Here is a 22,288-nt window from a genome sequence, read left to right as displayed (position 1 = left end):
AGGTGGAACTGTCATGGTTTGGAGATGCTTTGTTACAGTAGGACCTGGTCAGCTCACCTTCATAAAATACACAGTGAACCATGTACCAGAGGGTATTTGAGGAAAACCTGTGAAAGAAACTCAACCCAAAGCAGGAATTGAACCAAAACACACCAGGAAATCCACCAAGGACAGGAAAGAATTAAACTATAGAAAGTCTGGGGCTGAGTCAAAGCCCAGCTCTTCATCACACAATGATGCTGTGGGGTGACTTTCCTCAGACTGATGTTAGAAACTAAAAGTATCTCACTGAAATTATTTCAACCAAAGGGAGTAACATGAACTATTAGGGGGTGGAATGTCTTAACATTTGAGGTTGAAAACACATTTTCATTTACAGTACAGACCAAAAGTTTGGACACACCTTCTCATTCAAAGAGTTCTCTTTATTTTCATGATTATGAATATTGTAGCTTCACACTGAGGGCATCAAAACTATGAATTAACACATGTGGAATTATATACTGAACAAAAAAGTGTGAAACAACTGAAGACATGTCTTATATTCTAGGTTCTTCAAAGTAGCCACCTTTTGCTTTGATTACTGCTCCGCACACTCTTGGCATTCTGTTGATGAGCTTCAAGAGGTAGTCACCTGAAATGGTTTTCACTTCACAGGTGTGCCCCGTCAGGTTTAATAAGTGGGATTTCAAGCCTTATAAATGGGGTTGGGACTATCAGTTGTGTTGTGCAGGAGGTGGATACAGTACACAGCTGATAGTCCTACTGAATATGAATAGAATTTGTATTATGACAAGAAAAAAGCAGCTAAGTAAGATGACCTGGCCTCCACAGTCACCGGACCTGAACCCAATCGAGATGGTTTGGGGTGAGCTGGACCGCAGAGTGAAGCCAAAAGGGCCAACAAGTGCTGAGCATCTCTGGGAACTCCTTCAAGACTGTTGGAAAACCATTTCAGGTGACTACCTCTTGAAGCTCATCAACAGAATGCCAAGAGTGTGAGGAGCAGTAATCAAAGCAAAAGGTGGCTACTTTGAAGAATCTAGAATATAAGACATATTTTCAGTTGTTTCAAACTTTTTTGTTCAGTATATAATTCCACATGTGTTAATTCATAGTTTTGATGCCTTCAGTGTGAAGCTACAATATTCATAGTCATGAAAATAAAGAAAACTCTTTGAATGAGAAGGTGTGTCCAAACTTTTGGTCTGTACTGCATATGTTTTGTTTAATGAGTAAAACAAGGTTATTTCTTGTTTTTTAACAGAAATTAAGTCCCTTTCTTTTCCAGTTATTAAAAATATTGGAACAGACATCAGGATGTATATTTAATGGGGTGTCCTAATTTCTTCACATAACTATGTATAATCAGTTTTCTAAAACAAAATAATGATAATAATCTTCAGTCTGTTAAAACTGAAATGATTAGGTTATTTAGCTAATCCATTGAAAGTTTCATTTTGAACTACCGTAGCTTTTGGTTACTGAGAGGATTTCAAATTTTGCAGTTGATGATTTTTACTCTAAAAATGAAACAAATACAACTAAACAAGCATCCAGTGACAGAAAATAAAAATTCTGAAGTCAAAATGATTTATGTTTTCAAGCTTTCCTTACAGAAGCAAAGGAAACTTCACATCCTGACAAAATCAGCATGACGTCAGAGAAACCCAAAATAAAAACAAGATATTCTGCTGTTTATCTGTTATCAAATGGACAGTGGCGAAACATCTCTGAGACAGCGTCTCGGTGTCTGTATGCTGATGAGTCTCAGTTTAATTTAATCTATATGATAAGACTCATGCACAATGTTGGTCAGTCAGGGCAGGGACTGCTGGACCTTGATTCTGCTTGGCCCGGCTGGCACACACTGCAGCATGGGTCAGCACTGTGAGTACCCTGTTTCCTCTTTATCTGCTTATCTCATCCAATCAGCTTCACATGACGACGGAGCTGCATCAGCACGCTGCGCTATAATAGGTGTGAGAGTCCAGCCCAGAGGCACCATCTGGTCCAAACCCCACCATCTGCAGAACAGGTGAGTCTCACTTTCTCCTGGAGAAAAAAAACTATTTTATTTCACATTTTGTTACGATAATACCAATTTGTTTGCTATTTTATTTCATTGTAGTGGTGATGAGGATTTAAATTTACATTTAGTCTGCTGGGGCATTTTTCTCAGAGCTGACACAGCGTTATGTAAAGAAAGAAAGATTTATCTTAAAGGAGCTGTCAAAGTGGATGTTATTTTAGGCTTGCGTTTTGTTTATTTGTATTTAAATTTTAGGACCAAACCACCAGAACTTAAACAAAACAAGGTAACTAAGAACCTACAAATAAAACAAAATTTTCATCTCTTCTGGTCCTAAAATCCCAAAGTTCATAACTGAATTATTGAGTTTGGCGAGCACTTACAGCTCAGCTGATTACGTTTACAAGTTCAAGTGCAACACGTCTCTAAATATTTCTCCTATGGCAAGAAGCCTGACGGACATTTCCAGGAAAGTATTATCGGTGACTCATCTGATCAAGCTGCAAGAAGCTTTCCTTCACACAGGCTTTGATGAAGGTAAACAGAGCTACGTAGTGTTGCTCTTCAAAGTTCAGATTGTTGGAGGTTGATCATAAGCTCCCAAAATGAAGGATAATATTACAAATACAGCTGAGGACTGATGTTTACTTGTGCTATATACAGACATCTAAAATTTTACAGTTTCACATTAGATTAGACCAAGGTTTTTCTTTTCAGGTTATTTAAGATTACTAAAATTATTGCTATACGGTAAATGCCAAATAATCAGAGATTTTTCTTTTTCTTAGATGTTTACAAACATATCCTTAGTATTCTGGCTTTAACACATTTAAAAGCAACTAGGTTCAACATCTGGCAAATCAGAATCAAAATCTCCAGGTAGGTCAGAAGAAATCAATGTGTCTTTGACATCTGAGTAATATGAATACATTCCCCCAAGAGATAAATCCCGTTTTCAAAGAGTTATCCCCTCAAAATGTATCTACAATGCAGCCGTCCATTAAATGATGGAATGGGTTTTAAGATGTTTTCTGAATCTCGCATGGTCAGAAGAAAGGACTGTTACATCCTACACATACCCTTCTACCCCATCCTTCTGCCAAACAGTGTCTTTCCGCCTTAACATCTGGCTTCAGATAGTACATGTTCTCTATCATACTGCACCCATGTTCAAAATAATTTTCCAATTTCTTCCAATGTTTCTTAAACGGTTCCATTTTAAGGTTCAAGGAAAATGTTATGTTCTCAATTTTATATTTTTCCTTTACTAGTTCTATCCATTCATTTTTTTAAACCTGAGGTTCTTTCATTGACAATCTTCTGGTAACAGCTTTTTTACCAGCTGCCAGCAGAATATTAATTAAGTATCGGTTGCTGTAGGGAATGGATATCGCAATATTTCCTTAGTAGATGGTACTGAAATCGTACTTCAATTCAAAACGTATCACGTGTAATTACTTCTACAACTGCACTCCAATATGGTGGAATATCAGTGAAAGTGATCAGCCGCCAATTCTCCACTGTCTCCAGCAACGAGCAGACTTAGATTGACCCCTTTGCTTTTATTTAATTTTTGGAGTAACAAAAATTAAACCACATTTTTCCATTGAACTCCCTTTAATAACCTGAACTAGATGTCTCTAGTTGTGTTCTGCAGATGTTAAGCCAGTCTTCCTCTGATATATTTGCTTCATTTTAACATAGATTGTTGATTGGTCCTTAAATGTTTGTAGGTATGAGTATATTTTGCCAATCAGTTTTGTTTTCATCATTTAGAAAGGTAATTCGGTCATTGGTGCTTACATCGCTAGGTTTTATGTTGCTGGTAAAGTGGAATCTAACTTTTCAGAAAAAATCTTGCTTTTGCTAGTCATTTTTGTCCTTTAGTGTTTCAAGACTATAACTCCCCTGCCTCTGAAATTGAACTATATGTCCAAATACCTCTGGCTGACTGTATGAATTGAACATCTTGTTGGGCTGGAGCAAAGACTTTATCATATGCTAGCCACCAGCTGTTTCAAAAAATTATCACTTTGCTTAATCCCAGAATAATGGAAATGTTAGTAATCCTTGCGGACCTAAAACAGGGAGTTTTTAATCTCATTTAATGTCTTGCAGTAAGAAAAAAGGTTATGTATTTTTAGAAACTATATATACATCTAATTTGAACTGCAAGTTTATAAAATGTTTATTTTATTGTTAAACTGCAAACATAAGATTGTGAATAATGTTTTTTTTTTTTATCCTAGGTCTATTCAAGTCAACAGCCATGAAACTGTTTCTGATTGCAGCTCTTCTTGTTCTTGCTCTGACACACGGTAAAGATTTTCCATGTTCAAAAATACCTAGCCCACATTAATTTGCATTTCTGATAAAGATGTTTAAAAAATTCATTCATAATTTCCTGCAGCCGCATAAAGCTCACACTGGAAAAAATTACAAAAATCCAGCCTTTTGTTTAAGTGTTTCCATTGAACAATTATTTTAAAATAAATTTAAGCAAAGGGGTTTTCCAGTGTAAATGTTCATCAGTGACAAACGCAGCCCTATTTAATTCACCTGCTCTATATAAGTACACACTATGTCAGGTTTAAACAACCTACAATACTTATAACACAAAAAGAAGAGAGAGACAAAGAATTAGTTATTTTACTCGCAGCGAGGAGAAACGGTCAAGATGTGTTCAGTTACAAATCTCACACCGTTCTGAACAGCATCTGCCCGCACCTCTCTTTTTATTATCTTTGGGGGTCCCTATTTACAAAAACATTGTTCTCTAAAGGATGGGAAACAACAGCTGCATCGTAAACAGGTCATAAACTCCTTTATCTTTTAACAACACACTTCCCACAGTCTCCTCCAATCTTAGGATCAGTGCGTTGTCATATGTTCAGCCTTCATCTTTATGACCTCCTCAACTGGACTGCTTCCTCCTAGCAAGCTCAGCTCCATTTATGATCTTTGCCTGCAGACAAACTCATCACATCCTTACTCACACAAACATCATGAAAAGTTATAAGATCAAATAGCCAAGTTAAAGAATAGTAGAACATATAAGACAAATCTTTATTCAATTATTCCAACACACTATTTACGCAATGAAAGTGATTTCTTTTCTAAAAATTGTTTTTGTGATTTTTATACAGATTTACCAGAGGTATCAGTAACTTTGGAAGGTGCTGCAAGTTCAAAATAAAAACTTTAATGGCTCTATTCAAATCCACAGGAAGCTTCGCCCAAGATGGAGCTGAACAGATGAACCAGTACCTTCAGAACATAAAAGCGAAGATCAATCAGGACTTTCAAGAGTTTGTGGGCCACCAAGAGCTGAAGGACCAGGCTGAGTGAGTAAAAACTGATCTCTGACATCTCCTCGCAACTATTTGTTCCAAATACTGAATAAGTTAAGACTTTTTTCTATCATTCCTCAAAAATAAATTACCTACATCACTTCTGTGGAGCACTAACAAGAAACATTTATCACTTTATTAATACCAGTGCTAACATCACCACCCTAACGTACCTTAGATACACATCTTCATCTATTGTGTTGGGTCAATGTTACCCTTAAACAAGCAAACTACAAACTCTTTGTTGTATTTGTTCATTTCTCAGATCCTTCTTGGAGGACCGGCAAATGGACCTCGAGCCCTTGGCCGCTAAATTCCAGGATCAGCTGCAGGACCTGAAGGCCGTGGCCGCCAACATGGAGGACCAGATCAAACCCCTGACTGCCAAAGTAAGGGAGCAGGTGAACCCATTAATCTACAGTCTGCAGGAGAAAATGGAGGCCATGCTGCAGACACTGGCAAAGCATACCAAGACCGACCGCAAATAACCCAACCAGTCTTTAATGTCACATCAATTTCTAGTCATAGATGTCAAGTTGAATTGCATTTAACCCACACCAGCTTCACAAACATATTTAAATATCCTGTGACCCTTTCAAACTATTAAAAATATAAAACATTACTTCTATATCTGTATTTTGTGGATGTTATTAACCACTTCTCTGATCCACGCTTCAAAATGAGAAAGACAAGAGAACAGCATTTTTGGAAGATCAGTTTTTTTAAATTTTACAATGTATCCAATCCAGTTTTGTATGAGAAAGTTTGCACGACTCGGACCTTGAACGGCAGCCTCCAATAACAGACGACGATTACTTTAGAATGTTTATTCAAGCAAGCAAAGATAAAGAGAAATTTCACAATAACAGGCTTCAGGAGCTCATACATTCAAACATTTAAAATGGATAAAATGGCAGAAAGGAATGCTTTCACTTACATTTTTCATATATTTTTCCTCTAAAACACCTCAAACGGAGCATTTTTTGGTTTTAATTCTTTTTCTCTTTTTTTGCTTTTTTTTTTAAGCTCGGCAAAGCAGTATTTGTGTTTGTTACAGGACTGGCTGGAGACTTGTTTCCATCGTTTTCTTTTTTTAAAACTTTGTATTTGACAGCTTTTTACTTTGTTTTGTGTATTTTTTCAAGCCTCTCCCCCCCCCCACCGCCTGTCTGTGAAGCTCATCTCAAGGTTGCCCACTCCTGTGGAGGAGGAAAAACAATTACAATTAGATATACTACATTTTCACACAGTTATCGGCCTAGAAAACACAAGGTGTATGATCTTAAATGTACCTTGGGTTCAGACACTTGGGACACCAGCTGAGTTTGTCACAGTCTTCTGAGCGGCTTCCTTGGCCTGGTGGGCCTGTAACACAGCCACAGCCTCGTCCACCTGGACAGATATTGGGTGTATGATATTAGAAAAACCCCAGGATCACTTTAATGTGTTATGCAGTAATTTATACACAACACCTGGCTGAAGTATTGATGCCCCGTGAACGTTTATCCGTTTTGTCCACAAACTTCAACCTGACTGTGTTTATGTGACTGACCAATACATATTAGTATATAATTGATAAGTGGAAGGAAAAAAAAAACACATAATAAAAATATGAAATGTACTCTGATAGCCCTACATACATTTCCATATAACCAAATATTCTTTTACATACACTCACCTGCCACTTTATTAGGTACACCTGTTCAACTGCTCATTAACGCAAATTTCTAATCAGCCAATCACATGGCAGCAACTCAATGCATTTAGCCATGTAGACATGGTCAAGACGATCTGCTGCAGTTCAAACCAAGCATCAGAATGGGGAAGAAAGGTGATTTAAGTGACTTTGAACGTGGCATGGTTGTTGGTGCCAGACGGGCTGCTCTGAGTATTTCAGAAACTGCTGATCTGCTGGGATTTTCACGCACTACCATCTCTAGGGTTTACAGAGAATAGTCCAAAAAAGAGAAAATATCCAGTGAGCGGCAGTTCTGTGGGCGCAAATGCCTTGTTGATGCCAGAGGTCAGAGGAGAATGGCAAGACTGTTTCGAGCTGATAGAAAGTCAACAGTAACTCAAATAACCACTCTTTACAACCAAGGCATGCAGAAGAGCAACTCTGAACACACAACACGTTGAACCTTGAAGCAGATGGGCTACAGCAGCAGAAGACCCCACCGGGTGCCACTGCTTTCAGCTAAGAACAGGAAACTGAGGCTACAATTTGCACAGGCTCACCAAAATTGGACAACAGAAGATTGGAAAAATGTTGCCTGGTCTGATGAGTCTCAATTTCTGCTGCGACATTCGGATGTTAGGGTCAGAATTAGGCGTCAACAACATGAAAGCATGGATCCATCCTGCCTTGTATCAACAGTTCAAGCTGGTAGTGGTGGTGTAATGGTGTGGGGGATATTTTCTTAGCACACTTTGGGCCCCTTAGTACCAACTGATCATGTCAACGCCACAGCCTACCTGAGTATTGTTGCTGACCATGTCCATCCCTTTATGACCACAGTGTATCCATCTTCTGATGGTTACTTCCAGCAGGATAACGCGCCATGTCATAAAGCACGAATCATCTCAGACTGGTTTCTTGAACTTGGCAATGAGTTCACTGGACTCAAATGTCCTTCACAGTCACCAGATCTCAATCCTATAGAGCACCTTTGGGATGAGGTGGAACGGGAGATTCGCATCATGGATGTGCAGCCTACAAATCTGTAGCATCTGTGTGATGCTATCTTGTCAATATGGACCAAACTTTCTGAGGAATGTTTCCAGTACCTTGTTGAATCTATGCCACGAAGCATTAAGGCAGTTGTGAAGGCAAAAGGGGTCCAACACGGTATTAGCAAGGTGTACCTAATAAAGTGGCTGGTGAGCGTAGTCCCCTTGAGCTGATACTTTACTAAACTGTAGAATTGGAGCTGACTGTATATTTAGCTCATTGAACTGCTGGAAGGTAAACCTCCTTTCCCCAGCCTCAACTCTTGCAGCCCCCAACAGGTTTTCTTCCATGCTTTGTCTGGATGTAGCGCCACTCTTCTTCCCACCAACTCAGACCAGCTTCGATCTCCATACGAAAGAAAAGCATCCCCCGTAGCATGATGCTGACACCACAGTGTTTTACAATGGGGACAGTGTGTTCAGGGTGATTGTATTTAGGGGTGCAAGAGTAAAAGGGTAATTGGAAACCATGCATCGTTTTTCTTCCACTTAATAATTATACACAACTTTGTTCTGCTTCATCAAATAAAATCCTAATAAAATACATGGAAATTTGTGGTTTCAACATGAGAAATCTAAAATTCTCAAGGGAAATTAATACTTTTGCAACTTACCAGATGTTTTTACACATTTTACCTGAATCTAGAACACAAACACTGCAGATCCAACGCTTCATTTTCATGGTATTTCCGCTGCAGATAAATCTAATGTTACAGCAGTGAAGCTCTGGTGCAATGTGCCGAGGCTTCATAACTACAAGCTTTCTGTATTAGAAAACTTAAATAGTTACCTTGGAGCGGAGAGACTCTGGGGACTCCAGCATGTGAAGCAGCTCTGAGTTGTCAATCTCCAGCAGCATGCCAGTAATCTTGCCTGCCAGGCTGGGATGCATGTTCTGGATCAGTGGAAACAGACGCTCACCTACAGGAGTGATGGAGAGGATTTAGAACCAAATGTAATTAACCCCGAGTGAGACCCTGGGACAAACATGTTTTTACTCAGAGAAATTCCAATATCCAAACTGGACCCAGTGAGTTAGTGTTATAGTAGATGGATGCTGTCAGTAAAGCTTACCCAGCATCTGCTTTTGCTCCTGTGGTGGAGCAGCAGCCAACATGGAAGCGGTCAGAGGCTCCTGTCCTTGAACGTGAACCGCCGGCTAAGGTGTGGGACACAAATGTAATACAGCTACAGCTTTACTCTTCACTGGGATTTTGCCATTACAGAGAAAGCAGCATTCCTACCTGCTGCAGAGTGACTTGAGACTGGGAGGTAATGTGCTGCTGAGGGTTGCGGACTCCTGCAGCGTACTTGTACTGAGGCACTCCGCGCACCGGAGCGGTTGTTGCTGCATTGGCCAGTCGGGGAGCCACGGTCTGAGCGGCTGCAAGAGGAGCCAAATGGAGCGAGAAACATCAAGATACTGAACATAGACATTACAGATGACATGTTTGCTTGATGTGTAGAAACAAAGAGCAGGCACAGTGCCAGATGGACTGACCGACACGCTGGGTGGACATCATGCGGGGGACCTGAGAAGTAGGCCGCATGGTACCAAAGTTCTGAGGGCGTGGAGCTGACGCACGCATGGCACCTGTCATGTTCGGAAAGTCTGAAAGCACAGAAACATCAACCTTTAATGAACTAGTTATAATTTAGACAACCTGAGCCAAGAAGAATTGAAGTGAATTTAAAACACTCACGTTGGGGCCGGACGCCCTGGGTTGTCCAGCGTGGACTTGGGCGGAGCTGAGCCATCTGGCCAGCAGCTGGGTAGTAAGCAGCACGATTCTGGGCCTGAGGTATTGCAGCCATGAAATACCCAGAGGGTGGGGCGGGCTGGTAAGGGTTGATGACAGGATTTGGCACGGCACGCACACTGGCCATGCGCTGCATGTACTGGTTGGTCAGATGGGCTTGACGCTCCTCTTTTCTCTGGGCCAGAGCCACATACAGTGGCTTGGTGGCCACGATGCGTCCATTCATCTCTGTGACGGCTTTAGTCGCCTCTTCTGGGGACGAGAAGCAGACAAATCCAAAGCCTTTGCTGCGGCCGCCTTCCATCATGACCTGGTAAAGAAAGAGTCAATGAACATGATACTCCAGAAACAATCCTCAATTAATGTCCATAAGTAGTAGTTAGAGAAATAAACCTGTTCCTATGCTCACTTCTTTCATTCCAAAATGATCTGTGCACCTTAAAGTTTTCCATATTTTCTCATGTTGTGGTGCATATTTATGAAGTGGAAGGAAATACAAAACGCCCAAAGGTCAGATGGAAGAAACTGCTGACAGGACAAGTATTAGTTGGCCACCACGCAAGCCGGACCGTCATGGAAGAGTGGGAAGAAGAAAATCATAAGAAGTCCAGCGTACAGATTCCCATGTCATGTTCTAGTCAGAGAAGACCAAAATTCAACATTGTGGCCCAAGATGGTCAGAAATGATGGAAAAATCAATGGAGGTTACACATGAGACATTTCTGGAAGAGAAGCTGTTAGAGGGGCTGCAAAAGGCCTGAGACAGGGGTAGAGGTTCTGGACAACAACCCTCATAATCCAGACAGAGGTATGACTGAATGGTCTAGATCAAAGCATATTTATGTGTGTTAGAATGGCCCAGTCAAAGTCCACAGCTAAATCCAGTTGAGAATTTGGCATAATGCATGTCCAAGGGATGGTCTCCATCTAATCTGACAGGGCAATTATTTCAGACAAGATATAGCACAAGATACTTGCAGCAATAATTGCAGCAAAAAGGTGGTTCTAGAAAGTATCAACTCAGAGGGGCTTAATACAAATGCGCAACACAATTTTCAGATTAGTACTTTGAAAATATTTTGAAAACCTTGTACCCTTTTTATTTCACTTCACAATTATGCATTACTTTATATTGGCCTATCACCTTAAGAGCTCCAAGAAACACATTAACGTTTGTGGTTGTGATCAGACAAAATGTGGAAACATTTCAATGGGACAGAAGGCTTTAGAAAAGAAAACTGCTGAAGTCCGACTATAGGTGAGAGATTAAAGGTCTTACCTTGGCACTGGTTATGGTGCCAAACGGGGAGAACTCCTTCCGCAGGCGTTCATCATCAATCCCATCATCAAGGTTCTTGACGTACAAGTTGACGCCCTATGAATAAACAGAAAAAAATAAACTCCTGTTTGTTTTGAAAACAAAAGCAAGACAGCAATAATATGCAGCAGGAAAGTTTAAAATTTCTGTCTGCAGTACATATTTATCCCCAAGACCCAAGGTAAAGGGAAGTGGGGCCCATGAACTACAGAGTTACTGTTGCAGCCATTTTGGCCAGTGGACCCCACTACAGAGGGAGCACTGAATTTGACAAAGCTGCAGTTTCTTTCTGTGGGCGCCTTATACTGGAAATATTAAAGCAGACCTGGTAGCGAGTCATACGGTCTTGTTTCATTTGCTCAAATTTGCGCTTTAGCTCCGTCTGTCGTTCCACCTTCTTCTGAGCGCGGCCGACATAGATGGGCTTCCCGTTCAGGTCCTTTCCATTCATTTCATCCACTGCCTGCAATTAGAAGTAATGAATGGTAAACATTGCTTGCCCGAAACACGATTCAGCTGTATTTGCTAAAAACAAACCAAACATAAATAAAGAAAGAATTGTTTTTGGCTCAAGTAACACCTTCTGTGCGTCTTCATGTCTTTCAAAGCTGATGAAGCCAAAGCCTCTGGACTTTCCGCTCTCATCAGTCATGACCCGGGTACTCAGCGCATTTCCTAAGCAGCAAAGACAACAAAGCTGACGACCAAAACTAAAACATCTGAAGGAGCCTCTTCTGAGGGGTTGTTGGAAAACTGGCATAAGCTCACTGACCGTATTTACTGAAGAGCTCCCTCAACTTCTCATCATCCATGTCATCACCAAAGTTTTTAATGTAAACATTAGTAAACTCTTTTGCCCGGGCGCCCAGCTCAGCCTCCCGCTCTTTACGAGATTTGAAGCGGCCAACGAATCTGCGTTAAAAAACAAAAACACATTTAAGTCCACTGAGAAGTGCACAGACACTCAGGACTAATATCATTGATTTTGGTCTTATAATAATAGATTTTAACCATTTTTTTTTACATCTCGACCACCTGCTTTTGTACTCATCAACAAGCTCCTAAAATGCGTTTTACCATTTTTGGTCAAACCTGTTCTTAAAAAAAAAAAAAAAAAAAAGAAAGAAAACTGATCCCTAAAAATGCTGTACCAACTGTCAAGCATGGTAGTGGCAGCAGTATGCTACGGGTCTGTTTTACTGCTGATCGCACTGGTGTAGAGGACAAACTGGTTGAAATAATGCGGATGACGTCAAAACACCTGGTTGACACTTGGCCCAAATGTTCTAATAATAAAATAATCCAAACACGCAGCAAGGCCGGTTCTGGAATGGATGAAGCAGAGCAACATTAGGAGGATTAGAAATGGGACCGAATTAAAGACCTATAACTATTTATGGTATAAGAACCTTTTTCTCTAAATAATTTACCAACTAATTTTTCAGTTCATCAATTATTTGAAAAATGTATTTTTCCTAAAACTAGAAATTTTAGGTATTTAACATTTATAATACACTTTTGCATTATTGCATACCACAAAGTTACATTAATTCGGGTTTCGGAACATTAAACCACGCGGGCAGCTAATCAGTCAAAGGGGCTGAGAAAAACCTGGAAAAGGCAGCAAACAGACATTGAACTACATAAACAAATGAATTTATTAATTAAGTGGCATCTCCAGCATGACCAAATTAAATTAAAAAAAAGCAATTATTAGGTATTTATTGACAAATAAAAGGCTAGAGTATTCAGGATGTTAAGTATGATGAGACTGAACTGGAAATAAACCAAAGTAGGTCTCAGTTCAGTCATGAGTGCAACTCCAGAGGAAAATAATCTCGCTCTATTGCACTTTTTATAGATATATAAATGTATGGATGTAATTGCAGATGTTAAGCTTAAAATAAAGGGCTTTTTTCTTAATGTATGCATTAGTTACATACATTGTTTTAAACTATTTATATTTCTCTTTATATGTCCCAATATTTTAGGGCTTTACTGCACAGCACTTTAAAAAGAACTTTATAAATAAATTTGATTTGATTTATTTAGGAGTTCGTCTTGTTTAATTGTTATTCATTTGAAATTTGTATAATTGAAATCATTTTTGGCTTTTAAAGACTGATAAACTTTTATAACTTTGTTCAATAGGGAGCAAACACATGGTTGAGGCGCCGTGTTAGTTTTGCAAGAGTAGCTTAGACAGAGCCAGCCAATGACTGGAGCTGAACTCTGCTTAAACAGGTACAACCAAACAGAGAGGGCTCTACTCACACAGCAAGTTAGAGAAAATTTGTTGCAATTTTAGATCAACACTTCAAAAAAAATAAAAAACATAAAATTATTTAAAAAATGAACAGTCCACATTATTATTGTCAGCATCAACGAATAATCGTAACAATTCTCCCAATTCTGCCTCGAAGCTCGTTGATGCCAACCAAAGTTCAGCGCTAGTTAAAAACATCCACTTACACTTTTCTGTCATTAAGCAGCATGCCGTTCATTTTTTCAATTGCTCGTTCAGCAGCTTCCTGGGTCTCAAAATGAACAAAGCCGTAGCCTTTAGAGCCATTCTCGTCACAAACCACCTAAGACAGAAACAGGGACAGAGAGGACACGTGCTGCTTGAAGTTACACACACAGGGACATGCTGGCACAAACATAAACTACAGGGGTTGGACAATGAAACTGAAACACCTGGTTTTAGACCACAATAATTTATTAGTATGGTGTAGGGCCTCCTTTTACGGCCAATACAGCGTCACTTGGTCTTGGGAATGACATATACAAGTCCTGCACAGTGGTCAGAGGGATTTTAAGCCATTCTTCTTGCAGGATAGTGGCCAGGTCACTACGTGATACTGGTGGAGGAAAACGTTTCCTGACTCGCTCCTCCAAAACACCCCAAAGTGGCTCAATAATATTTAGATCTGGTGACTGTGCAGGCCATGGGAGATGTTCAACTTCACTTTCATGTTCATCAAACCAATCTTTCACCAGTCTTGCTGTGTGTATTGGTGCATTGTCATCCTGATACACGGCACCACCTTCAGGATACAATGTTTGAACCATTGGATGCACATGGTCCTCAAGAATGGTTTGGTAGTCCTTGGCAGTGACGCACCCATCTAGCACAAGTACTGGGCCAAGGGAATGCCATGATATGGCAGCCCAAACCATCACTGATCCACCCCCATGCTTCACTCTGGGCATGCAACAGTCTGGGTGGTACGCTTCTTTGGGGCTTCTCCACACCGTAACTCTCCCGGATGTGGGGAAAACAGTAAAGGTGGACTCATCAGAGAACAATACATGTTTCACATTGTCCACAGCCCAAGATTTGCGCTCCTTGCACCATTGAAACTGACGCTAGGCATTGGCATGAGTGACCAAAGGTTTGGCTATAGCAGCCCGGCCGTGTATATTGACCCTGTGGAGCTCCCGACGGACAATTCTGGTGGAAACAGGAGAGTTGAGGTGCACATTTAATTCTACCATGATCTGGGCAGCCGTGGTTTTATGTTTTTTTGGATACAATCCGGGTTAGCACCCGAACATCCCTTTCAGACAGCTTCCTCTTGCGTCCACAGTTAATCCTGTTGGATGCGGTTCGTCCTTCTTGGTGGTATGCTGACATTACCCTGGATACCGTGGCTCTTGATGCATCACAAAGACTTGCTGTCTTGGTCACAGATGCGCCAGCAAGACGTGCACCAACAATTTGTCCTCTTTTGAACTCTGGTATGTCACCCATAATGTTGTGTGCATTTCAATATTTTGAGCAAAACTGTGCTCTTACCCTGCTAATTGAACCTTCACATTCTGCTCTTACTGGTGCAATGTGCAATCAATGAAGACTGGTTACCAGGCTGGTCCAATTTAGCCATGAAACCTCCCACACTAAAATGACAGGTGTTTCAGTTTCATTGTCCAACCCCTGTAGCTGTTAGAGGACACCCTGGCTCATCTGTCATGGCACCATTTTCACCAAAATGACCATTATAAACCCCACCCCATGAGCACCAACCTTTTCTCTTTAAATCCCTTTGTTTGGTACCGGTACCAAACACAGAACCAACTCTTTGTTGGGCCTGAATAAAGAACAGCTCAGATCAGAGACTGGCCAAAAAAAAAAAAAATCAAGGGAAGGGTAGCAGTTTTGTCTTTGCTTCTTTTCAGAGTGAATAATGAAAAACTGAACATCAACACCGATGTGAGGTCAAAGTAGCAGGGAATAGATTTGTTCTCCAACAGTTTAATGAGTGAACATCACCAGTCACGTCTGTAAAAGCTACAACCAGAGACACAAAAAAAGAAAAATACCGGTACCTTACCTTGCAGGACAGGATGTTCCCAAAAGCAGAGAAGGTGTCATAAAGAGCCTTGTTGTCGATAGACTTATCAAGATTCTTGATGAAGATGTTTCCCACACCACTTTTTCTCAAAGACGGATCACGCTGCGACCACATGATGCGTACGGGCCGCCCTTTGATCACGTCGAAGTTCATGGTGTCCAGTGCCCGCTCAGCTGAAAGTAAAAACAGATTGGTTTTTGTTTTGTTTCTCTTAACATTCAATACTTGGCATGTGGACCATTCGTTGATGTGATGATGAAATAGACAAACCAGCAACAGCAACTGGTGTTCAAGCTTTTTACTCCGGTCCTTTTACACGACTTAAACATGAATTTTGTTTCAAAACAAATCAAACCGGCTCAAGGGACGTGTTGAACAACTTGTTTTAATCTGGTTCATTTGGTTTGGTTAGGCATGCCGCTGGCCTTACAGCTCATCTTGTTTTTCCTCTAGAAAAACCCCCACAAAAATGACACGAGCTTAGAAGTAGGTGTTGCTGCAAGAGCTCAACCAACAAACTGCTACTAGAGCAAACATTACACCATGGTAGAGTGAGAAGGGTATTTTATAACCTGGAGGATAGACTTACTTTTCAGGCTGCATTTTGGAAATATTTCATTTACTTATTTTGACATCACTCAGGGATATTTATCTCAATACTCATGGTAGAGTTTTTAAGAATTTGCTGGATGGCAAGATAAATACGGAGCCTCATCCAAGATGTTGATGCGGGAAAGTTCTGGAAAGAATCTATTTTCTTGTACCCATTTTGTGACTTGTGAAAGAAAAAAAAAAAAAAAACACACACACCTTACTTTAATGGCATGTTCTCTAGTCTTTCCCATTTTGAAGAGACACTGAGCAAAAGCGGGCCTCTTTGTCTTGTCAATATTACACCCAAGTGAAAAAGGACACCAACTTAAAAAAAAGAAAGTATAAATTAGAAAAAAACGTTTTGTTTTTTTTAAATTCAGAACTCTTGGTGCCATTTTTTTTAAACAAGGTGGGTGGAACGTGGAATCGAGCTTTCAGCTTCCTGATTACCAAACAACTGTATTGTGGAATAGAAAGAGATGGAAAATATTGCAAGATTTACATAAAACCCATTTAAAAAACACACACACTCACAACCATTTTCAATAATAACCTGGGTGATGTTTTCCATTCCCATAAATTTGTAGTATAAATACTTCTACTATTTATCCACTGTTGGTTTGATGAAGCACAAAAAATGCCAAATTCATATTTCACAATTACTGAATGCAATTATGTCTAATCTAGCAGCACCGCTGCAGATCTTAATGTAATTGGTGAAGTTGAGAAGCCATTTAGTAAGTAAGTTTTAAGGGGCCACAAAAAAATGTTTACAATAAAAAAAAAAGGCAAAACTTTGGGTTTTTTCCCATTTTACCTGCTCTACAAAAAACTAGACACATTATTATAAATGAAATAAAGAGAATCTTCATCCTAATTTCTTTGGAATTAACCTTATTTTATTTTCTTGTTCTGGAATTTTTTTTGTTTATTCCCAGCAACAATGGGATTTGGGTCGCGTCTTCTGTATTTACCCGAGTGTAACATAAAGGCGCCCATGTCTGGTTTTTTTCCGTTAAACTTGCTGGATGATTGTGGTTGTATCTACTGTGAAAATGAAATGAAAGCAAATATTACATTAAAATGAAAGTGAAACAAGTGTTTAATAAAAGATAAATACTTAGTGTTGCGTCAAACATTTACCATTTTATAAATGCCTAAACAAAAAAAACTAAATTCACGGCAGACTCCCCTGCTCTCAAATGCACATAGCAATAGATTTTAAGCAAAAATAAAAATAAAAAGACAGTCACCCCATCCCTACATAAATTCTTTCCTGAAAAAGAATATCAAGCCTATTCATTGTCAACAACATCAATTCTTCTCAGGTGCGATGGTAGATTACAAGTTTTACAGCTGTGTGTGTAAAAATACACCCATGGGAGCAAAAGGGCGAAGGCAAACCCACCCTCTTATCACTGACATGCAGAAAATGTTTGCTGACCAGCACCTATCATCAAACCTCTATGGAACAAAATGATCGGTTTTGTTTGTGTTGCCTTTATTCATACAGACAAAAATCTATTCAACAACTTAAAACAACTGGCCATCATTTTTATGGATTTCAGCACTACAGTTGGGGTGCTGCCCGGACTGGACAGATAAAAAGACATTTTTTGGCAGCTATCAGGGCCCTGCTACTTTGTGGAGGTGGGCAGGGCAGGCAGGCCATAGTGCTGCTCTGCTACGCCACTGGAACAGACCCCACCGCAGTCACATGTAGCTCCCACAGCCTGGCCCCTTCTCTCTGACTGATATGCCATTTATTTGACATTTTATCTGAATGTTTTAGTAATAAATGACTTACCGTCCGCTGGCTGTTGGAAGTTGACATAGGCGTATCCGAGGGAACGCCGGGTGATCATGTCCCTACAGACCCGGATCGAGAGGATTGCTCCGGCTGGGCTGAATTTCTCATACAGCATGGCCTCGGTCACATCTTGATGCAGGTCCCCGACATAGAGGGAGGCCATGGGGTAACTGGGAGCGCTGGGGTTCATCTTTTTTTTTTTTTTTCCCTCGAGACTAGCGGTTATAAACGGACTACGCTTGAGTTTGTTAACGGAAAAGAAGACGAAGAAAAGTTGCGAATGCCTGGTTCGCTAACGGTCAGTGTCGTCGGTAGGGGCTTGGATACCGACCTGCAAACGTTATACAACTGTTGACTTGTCAGTTGGAGCCCGAATGTCTAATTCGAGTGTTTTAAAACGACACGACGTCGACTTCAGTTTATGTTAAAACAGCCGTTAAAATCTGACAAACGGAGTAAGGGGGGGAAAAAAGCTGACGACTGAAAAAAAAATCCGACACGTTTGGGTACGTTACCGTCAGTCTTCGACCGTCTTTACTCCTTCTTCACTGACTTGTTACAAAAAAAAAGAAGAAAAAAAAAAGATTTTTTGTATTTGTTTTCACGTTTTGAATTTTTTTTTTTATTTTTTTTTTTTTATAGAATGTGTGATGAGCGAGCTCAGAGCACACACGCACTCACACAGCACTAACAGCCGGGTTTGAAGGGAAGGAAGCGGAGGGGATGTTGCTTGCTTATATAAGGACGCATGCGTCACAGAAATGGACCAATCATCTTGCAGTTTCGCTGAGGAGGAAAGGGGCGTCACCCGGAGGGGGTACGCATGATGATGGTGGAATCCTAAAAAACGTGTTGTTAAAAGGCGCATACTGATTTCCTGTTACAGCAACAATACTCTGGTGTAGAGTAAAACTGATGAAGTGATTGAATATTTCTCGGTTACCAGGCAGTACCTGTAGATACACATATAAAGTCCCAAACGTTACAAACACTTAAAAATATAAATTTCTTAACTTATCTTTTTATTTTAATTCATGTCTTTACAAAACCAAAACTTAAAACTCTCATTTAAAATTTTAGGTAAAGAGAGGGTCAAAAATCGGGTGAGGTAAAGACTCCAGCAACACTTGAAGTGCTGAGAAACAGCTTCATTAGCAAACCAACCAAAGATAAGAATTGATTCTAAAAAACACACAATTTCCTTTTTTTCACACATTTGGACTTAAAGGAGTGAGGCATTCATTAGATATAGATGTATTCATAAAAATCAATAAATAAAGGGGTTCAAAATGCCTAAAATTATATAATGAATTATTTCTAAGTGAGTAAGAGAGACACCAAGATACAGATGGCTAAAGTAGCAACCCTAAGACTAAACTATGCCAATCTTTCTGTAATCAATCAGGAAATGATGCCAGATTTCGATAATATAGAGTATGAAATATGGAGAAAGTACAAAAGGTCTCCACAATCTGTCATCTTTTCGTCATACTTATACAGCTATTAAAAGCAAATGTTAAACATAGACTGCATTGTCATCCAGAATAATGAAATATATGCTTTTGCTCTTAAATAATAAGTTAACAGGCCTGCCGCCGTGTATGATTGTCTTTCCTGTGATTGAATCAGGGTGTACCCAACCTATTACACAAAGAAAGATAGGTTAGACTCCACAACTGCTTGATGACGAAGGCAGGCAGTATTTTCCACTGGCTCATAACATCTACAGCTATCAACAACTATCAGCAGAGGGCAGCATTGTTGGTAAAAAACAACCTTCTTTCTAAATGAATCTGCCCTAGATGCTGCAGTATTACAGGCTTTCAATTACATCTTTAATTGAATTTTACTTCATTGTGCATGAAGGAGGTTTCGTCCCTTTTGTTAGCTTATATGTGTGTTTCCAAAACCTTTTCTGTTTCAGACTCACACTAACAATGCAGGAGGCTTGTAGCCCTGGTTATTATTATTAAAAGTGTTTAAACAGTGCAGTGTCAAAGGGAATGATGGCAAAACATTATCTAAAAACCATTTTATCTGTAACTTCATATTTTTTTGTAACTATTATGGTAAAATATGCCATTAATTATCAATTTGAATCTACGCAAATTTCTGAATTGTTTTCTCCTTTATAACAAACCTGCTGGGTTACTAGTTGAAAACTGATCAACTTTAAAAAGCAATTGCTTCAGTTTATTTGTTGAAATTGCTTCATCTTTTATTTTAATGGGGTTGTTATGGATTCCAATCGTTGAGCCAGGAGTAATTTTGTTTAAAAAAAACAACTACATCTTAAAATTGGATTGATTTGCCCCACTGAATAAAATTTACTCAAGGTTGGATTGCCCAAATGCAAAAAAAGATTAATTTATTTGAAGACTTTTGACACACATTTACCACATATGGTTAATAGCTTCAACACCCAGTGATTCTGGGGTCACTATGTCTCCATAACAACCATTAGACTCTCTCTCTACATGCCAGCCTGCTGTTTGAAAGTGATGCTGGAAAAAAAAAAAAACTTTTCTGTTCCACTGTTATAAACATAAACATGTAAAGTTTGTTCCCCTCTCCTAGGACTGTAACTGTAACCATGTGCCTGGTGAGATTTGCAATAAAACAAAGGATGAATTTGTGTATTGGCAACTCATGTCCAATGTTAAGCATGGTGGAGGTTGTGTAATCCTGTGGGCTTGCCTCACTTCCAAAGACCCTGGGAACCTTAATAGATTATGTGCATCATGAATTATTTGAAACTCTGGTGAACTCTCAGTAATGTGAAAATGGACTATCATCACTGGGTCTTTCAACTGGGTGATGATCCAAACCAATGCATACATGGTTCACCAGACACAAATCCAGTATTCTTTCATGGGCCCCTCTGTCTGCAGACTAAATCTAGTAGAACACCTGCTGACCTGAAAAGAACATAAGAGAGGACCTAGAGAGCCTTTGCAAAGAGGAATGACTAAAGATGCTGTACTTCTTGAAATGAATAAATTAAATGAATTAAAGTCTTTATTGTCATTGCAGAAGTACAACAAAATTGAAAGTGCAGAACTCAAGGTGCATAAACAAAAGTAAAACACAGATAATAAAAATGTCATAAAAAAGCAATTAATAACTAAAACATCAAACGTTCATGTATCCAATCAATACACAGTATAGTTGCTGAAGACCTTGTCCAGAGTTTAGTGCGTATATGGCTCTAGGGTAGAAACTGTTTTTCAGTCTGCTTGTTTTGTTATAAGTGTCCTGTACCTTCTACCTGATGGCAGAAGTTCAAACAAGTAATGTCCAGGGAGGGAGGGCTCTCTGACGATGTTCATTGTCCTCCTGTGACAACAACAGGCATACATTTCTTCCAGTGACGGCAGGGGACAGCTGGTAATATTCTGGGCTGTGGTGATGACCCTCTGGAGCGCTTTCCTGTTTGCACCCGTGGAAATCGGGAAAATGTGAAAAAGCTGGAAAACCACACGCATAGACAGTAAGTCAGCCATCAGCAGACTTTAGCTAAAGTCCACGAAGAGCAGTCTAGTGTATCTCCCCTGCTGCTCAAGCTGGGACAGAGCTGTATGGAGAGCTGTGGCGTTGGCATTGTCTGTGGACCTCCTAGAGCGGTAAGCAAACTGGTAAGGGTCAAACCCGGTGGGAGCCACAAAGTGACGTGGGCATGACCCAGCTTTTCAAAGCATTTCATTATAACGGGATTAAGTGCTACTGGGCAGTAGTCGTACAGACCTCTGGTTGTGGGATGATGGTGGAGGACTAAAGGCGAAGTTCTTCTAACGAAGCAGGTTCTGAATCTCTTTTGTTGTTGATAAAGTGCTTGAACGCTAAATTCTATCCAATAGATAAAATACTGACTTGTAGGGGTACCAATAAATGTACAGGGGTCCAAAAGTGCAATTCAGTAAGTGATAAATCATTAAATTGTCAATTACATAGGAAAACTAAATGCAGCCTAAATTAATGTTAGTAAAACTGCTGATTACTATTTAATATTGTGATTTCAGTCTGTAACATCCTAGGTCTTTATCTGTCAGCCTTAACCATCAGACTCAACAACCACTGCTCATCACTATAATTGTCCTGAAGTTAACTAGCTGTGCATAACAATCAATCAATTATTATGGTCTGGTGGCAGTTTAAAATATTTTACTGGGCAGTGCAGTCCAGAAAGTTATATAAGAAAACAAAAGATAATTATATATGGTCTGCCATATTTAAAATTCATTTTAGCATTGAATATTTCCTTAAGCATATTTTCAATGTTATTTTGTTTAAAACAATTATTCCTTTTAATGAGATTTGTTCCCCATTGAATGAATGTAGT

General features: G+C 39.7%; 2 protein-coding genes and 1 non-coding gene across 3 annotated transcripts; 1 reads left to right on the top strand and 2 right to left on the bottom strand.

The window, feature by feature from the left end:
• The first annotated feature begins 1,973 nt into the window (after positions 1–1,973).
• On the top strand, positions 1,974–6,010 carry LOC124879405 (type-4 ice-structuring protein LS-12-like). The gene is made up of 4 exons (XM_047383962.1): positions 1,974–2,038; positions 4,282–4,350; positions 5,259–5,376; positions 5,648–6,010. Exons 2-4 carry the CDS (start codon positions 4,302–4,304, stop codon positions 5,868–5,870), a joined length of 390 nt encoding a protein of 129 aa, XP_047239918.1. The 5' UTR covers positions 1,974–2,038; positions 4,282–4,301; the 3' UTR covers positions 5,871–6,010.
• Positions 6,011–6,194: 184 nt separating this feature from the next.
• On the bottom strand, positions 6,195–18,665 carry LOC124879404 (polyadenylate-binding protein 1). Its single transcript, XM_047383961.1, has 14 exons — positions 17,947–18,665; positions 15,525–15,718; positions 13,663–13,778; positions 11,963–12,102; positions 11,771–11,865; positions 11,516–11,653; positions 11,152–11,247; positions 9,816–10,182; positions 9,614–9,724; positions 9,357–9,496; positions 9,187–9,271; positions 8,903–9,033; positions 6,675–6,774; positions 6,195–6,581 (listed from the first exon to the last, which is right to left on the bottom strand). Exons 1-13 carry the CDS (start codon positions 18,137–18,139, stop codon positions 6,682–6,684), a joined length of 1,899 nt encoding a protein of 632 aa, XP_047239917.1. The 5' UTR covers positions 18,140–18,665; the 3' UTR covers positions 6,195–6,581; positions 6,675–6,681.
• Positions 11,335–11,471, bottom strand: LOC124880011. Its single transcript, XR_007041207.1, has one exon. It is a non-coding gene; the product is annotated as a small nucleolar RNA SNORA5 (small nucleolar RNA).
• Positions 18,666–22,288: the final 3,623 nt, after the last annotated feature.

This window comes from Girardinichthys multiradiatus, chromosome 13 (genome assembly GCF_021462225.1).
Source record: "Girardinichthys multiradiatus isolate DD_20200921_A chromosome 13, DD_fGirMul_XY1, whole genome shotgun sequence".
NCBI lineage: Eukaryota > Metazoa > Chordata > Actinopteri > Cyprinodontiformes > Goodeidae > Girardinichthys > Girardinichthys multiradiatus.
Note: the sequence above shows the minus strand (reverse complement) of the source record. Positions and strands in the feature narration are given on the sequence as shown.